General features: G+C 45.3%; 1 protein-coding gene across 3 annotated transcripts in view; it reads left to right on the plus strand.

The window, feature by feature from the left end:
• Positions 1–5,014, plus strand: part of CC2D1B (coiled-coil and C2 domain containing 1B) — a 50,718-nt gene that overhangs the window by 7,414 nt on the left and 38,290 nt on the right. For all 3 annotated transcript variants that reach the window (XM_006035177.2, XM_025191341.1, XM_025191342.1), the window contains one exon: positions 4,538–4,650. In XM_006035177.2, the coding sequence (XP_006035239.1) occupies positions 4,538–4,650 (113 nt within the window). Of the gene's footprint in view, positions 1–4,537; positions 4,651–5,014 lie in introns of those variants that run through there.

A 5,014-nucleotide genomic window follows, 5' to 3' on the forward strand; every position in this document is an offset into this window, starting at 1 on the left:
TCCCTATGACATTCCAGCCCTTTTGTATTGGCATTGTTTCTTGACCTTGTGTCATTGGGAGATTTCCTTAGCACTCCTACTTCTTGTGCCATGGTCATTAATGAAAAAAAATATAAAATAGGACCCAAGACCCTGATCTTTGAGAAACTCAGCTTGCAGCCTCCCCTCAGCCATAGACTTCTCTTAGTACGACCTGTTTTCAGCAATCAGGTCCTTATGGACATTTCTTCTCCCCATCTTTTTCAGCTTAACCAGTATTGGATGTTACTGAATGTTTTACAGAGAGAAATACATTTATTCCACATTACTCTAGAAATTCAGTTATTTCAAAGGGCGGTAGTTGGGTGGGTGGGTGTGTAAGTAAACTTAAGTCACTTCTGTCCCATTTTTCTGTTAGCTCGATGCCTTCATTCTTTCCTTCAAAATTTGTTTGGAAGCCTTGAGTGCCATTGAAGTCAGACTAGTGGACCTGCAGTTTGCAAGATCTGATTCATGTTGATTTCTGGCAATTCTCATTTATCCTCTGCTTTCCTCATTTCAAAGATGTAGATTTCTTTGCCAGTCAGTCCTTTTCACCTTTTCTTGTACTGCCTTTACCTTCCCCTCTACTTATGCTTATTATCCTTTTGGGGTGGTTAGTCATTCAGGTAGACCTGAACTCTGTCCTACAAGTTTCTCCCCTTGCTTGAGATACAAGCTTCAGGTTGTTTTTACACTTCTGATTAAGAGAACATCTGAACTTTCTTTGCATTTAGGTTGCTGAATTTATCACTCCTCTTGTCTTTGCTAATTACCCCCTTTGTTTCTCGGAGTTTATCCTTTTGCAGTCAAGAACCAAAGTGACAGACTGTTTTTTGTTTAGCCTTCCACTTAATTTAAACTGAATCTGCTGTGATCACTTGATTCAAACCAGCTCTTTTTGTAACATCTTCAATGCATACAAAAGCCTAGTAATGATAGCATCACCTTCTGTTTGTTTAGTGACTGCTTAGTGAAGAAATCTCTCAGCTTTTGCATCCAGGAATAACTAGGTCTTGCCATTATTAGCAGCATTTGTTCTCTACTTTGAGTCGGGGAAGCTGAAGTCTTTCATAACAATGCAGCCCTCAGTACTATTTATCTCTAATAACATTACAGCAATCTCCAGCAAGATCTGTCCAGGAGGAGAGAGTCTGTAACAGACATTTAACACTGCTTTCCAAAGTGATTTTGACCTAAACAGATTGTTTTATCCATACTGTGCTGTCTCATTTCTTTATTGAATCGCATCATGAATGCACAGTGCTAATGACTGCTTTTCCTTCTTTTTTTTTCTTTCTTGAACTGTACAAATCCTTCAACTCCCGTGTTCCAGGCATGACTGCTATTTTATTATGGTTTTATAATTCCTATAATGATACGGTTCATGTCCTGCACCAGTAGTTCTGGTCTTTTCTTTTGTTGCCTAGGCTTCTCACATTAGTTCACTGATCTCATCCAGTTTCCTAGCTGGAATAGTAGGTATAGCTTTTCCCTTTACTGTGTCACCTGCCTAACTTCTGCTCTTGTTTCTCTCTGCTCTCCATTCACCTACCCTCTGTGTTCCTTTATCCTTTGTCTAAATTGATAGTTCTTGTCCTGTGTATCCAACAGGGACCTCTCTTATTGGAGAGTTACAGGAAACTCTCCAACTTTATGCAGCACATTTCCTAGTTTAAACTTCTTCTTATCAGCCATGCCATCCTTTGTCATAGAAAGCCAGTAAGTTGGGTCCATGTTTTGAGATGAATCCTCTTTCCATGAATGCCTCACGGGCTGCATCCACATGAGTATGCACGTTTGTTTCCCCCAGGGCAAGAAGCAGTGGCACACCTTGTGTGCTGCTAGTTGTCCCTAGGGAGTGCCTGTGCCATGCACCCTCTGGCATGCAGCAGATTACCCCAGGTTTCATAGTTTGTAGGGTTGGAAGGGACCTGAGCAGATCATCAAGTCCGCCCCCCTGCCATGGCAGGAAGGAGTACTGGGCCCCAGCAAGGTGTTCATCCAGCCTCCTCTTAAAGACCCCCAGGGTAGGTAGGAGCCAGCACCACTTCTCTTGGAAGTTGGTTCCAGATCCTAGCCACCCTGACAGTGAAGTAGCGCCTCCTGATGTCTAGTCTGAACCTACCCTCTGCCAGCTTGTGACCGTTATTTCTAGTCACTCCTGGGAGTGCTTGGGGGAACAGGGGCTCCCCCATTGCCTGCTGGTCCCCTCTGACTACCTTGTAAATGGCCACTAGGTCCCACTCAGCCTTCTCTTATGGAGGCTGAACAGGTTCAGGTCCCGTAGCCTCTCCTCATAGGGCCTGCCCTGCTGCCCCCTGATCATGTGAGTGGCCCTCCTCTGGACCCTCTGCATGTTGTCCACATCCCCCCTGAAGTGCGGCGCCCAGAACTGGACACAGTACTCCAGCTGCAGCCTGACCAGCGCCGCATAGAGGGGGAGGATCACCTCCTTGGACTTGCTTGTGATGCATCTGTGGATGCATGACAAGGTGCAGTTGGCCTTCCTGACCGCATCCCCACGCTGTCGGCCCATGTTCATTTTGGCATCAATAATGACTCCAAGATCCTTTTCTGCCTCTGCGCTGACGAGAAGGGAATTCCCCGCTCTGTAGGTCTGCTGCTAGTTCTTCCTCCTTTCTAGCGTGCCCACTTCCCCCCACATCTTAGTGTCACCTGCAAATTTGAACAGGGTGCTTTTTACCCCCTCGTCCAAGTCGCTTATAAAGATGTTGAACAGTGCAGGCCCAAGGACCGAGCCCTGGGGACCCCACTGCCCACATCCCTTCAAGCCGAAAATGACCCATCCACCACCACTCTCAGGGTGCGGCCTTCCAGCCAGTTAGGGACCCATCTGACTGTGTAGATGTCGACGCCACAGTCCCCTAGTTTTTTAATGAGAATGGGGTGAGAGACCGTGTCAAAGGCCTTCCTAAAGTCCAGAAAGACTACATCCACTGCTACCCCTGCGTCTAAGGATTTTGTGACCTGGTCATAGAAGGCCACCAGGTTGGTCTGACAGGACCTGCCTCGAATTAACTGCATGTAACACCCCACTTTTTCTTTGTGCATTTTTTTTTTTTTTTTTTGATCCCAAGATCTCCACAGTGGTCAAACATCAGGCATTGAGCCAGGTGGGGATCTACATTATCTTCTTGCACCCTCCCCACTGAAGATGACCTGAGCATTGTGTCATTTTAAGCATCTTTCCTGGCTTACTGTAGCAGTCTTTGATACATGCCAGCAGGAACCTTGTAGTGTCATTTTTCTCCACACAAAGGGTAGCCGGTCTAATTTTTCCCACTGCCATTTTTATTTAGCCTCAGCTCCACATCTTGTGTCCTTGCTACTAGCAGGTAGGAGCAGGCACTTGTGTTCTCTGGATCTACTTTGAGAAAAGGCCTGTTAACTCTTCTTTATGATGGGGTCTCCAGTTGGGGAACCTGCCTCTTCCGACGAGTCAGATGCCACAGGTTACTCAAATACTGTACATCCTGTTCTGTCATTGTTGCAAATCTGGCTTTTTCAATATTATAAATAAAGTCTTAAAATATGCTTTGTCTGCTTCCATCATTAGCTTCAGAGGCTGGAGTTTGACTAGGAGAGAGCAGCTGAAAAGTTTGAATTTGTTTCCATTAGACAAAAGAAAACAAAGAGACAGGGAGAGACGGGGTTTTATTGGGCATAGTGAGCTGTGTGGTCAGGTTGCAATTGCCTCATGAAAACGTCTCATTTCTGTGGCAAGCCATATTTTTACTGTTCTCTGGATGACTTGGCTAATACAGATGGGTAAGGGAAACTCCCCAAAGAGGAAGAGCATGTTTCAGAGCATTTGGATCCCATATTCGTTCTTGTGAGGCAAGTCTCAATTTCCTAGGGATAAAATTCCATTTAACCATGAAAGCTGCTGCTGGTAGATACAGTTGATTTGATTCAAGCCTTTCTCACGTTATTGAAATTCCTGCCATTAACCAAAGAACTGATCCCAAAACTCCCAGTTTGTATGCCTGACCCCTTGTTGGGGAGCTTTGTGCTAAGTTCTTTTCCACCCTCCCACCTACTATAGGTGGCACTAGCCAGAAAAAAACACTGCTGTCAGTTTGCAGCTTGCTGGTGGGGATTAGAAGTGGGGAAAGACCATGGACAGAGGAAAGCGGAAGAAAGGACAGCAAAACAAGTGAAAACCAGATGCACAGGAAAGAGAAAAGACACTGTGAGGGAAAGGCCATAAAAAGAGAGGAAAGTTGTGATGTGATGAGGAGATGCAGCTAATACATCTGGGACGGAGCAGAACAAGAGATGCAAGTGAAGATGCTATAGCCAGTACAAGACCTGGGACCCACTCCACCAGCTTCACTCATTTGCTGCTCAGAAAAAAATGCTGTCCCCTAGTTGAAAAGGAAAAGGGGCAGGCTTCTCCCTATTTCCTTTGTTCAGTGCCTGTGTGCTTTAGCATTTATCTTGCAACCATTTGCCTGGGTCTCAGGGTTGATCTGTGTTTGGTTGCCTTTTTCAGCCCCTCTGCCTATGGATCATATTGAAAAGATGGCTGCAGAGTGCATGAAGGACCTGAATGAAGATGAAGAGGGAACAGAGGATGAAGATTTAGAGGAGGATACAGATCTTTTGGTAGGTGCAGAATTCTGTTGTGCAAAATGTCTTTCATGGGTAACTCCTGAGATTATCAAAGCCCACTAGCTCTTAGAGAAATTCAGATATTGCAAACTTCACAGATGTGGTTTTGGGATGGCCAGATCTTCTCCAAGAGGGGTGGTGATACACATGAGTATGTACTTGTGAAGACGGGAAAACGCAAGGAATCCCAGTCCATGCCAGTTATGGGTGAAAAATCCCTGCCGGCAATTATGCAGGTTACAGTCAAGATGTCAGCTAGTCTGTTCCTATCATAAGCAGGGTTTAAGGCACCTTATCTTTAAGATAAAATTATTCCTGTGTGGTGGAAGAGTGACCTGTAGGTAGCTAAGTGTAGGGA

This window comes from Alligator sinensis, unplaced genomic scaffold, assembly GCF_000455745.1.
Source record: "Alligator sinensis unplaced genomic scaffold, ASM45574v1 scaffold63_1, whole genome shotgun sequence".
Taxonomy (NCBI): Eukaryota; Metazoa; Chordata; order Crocodylia; family Alligatoridae; genus Alligator; species Alligator sinensis.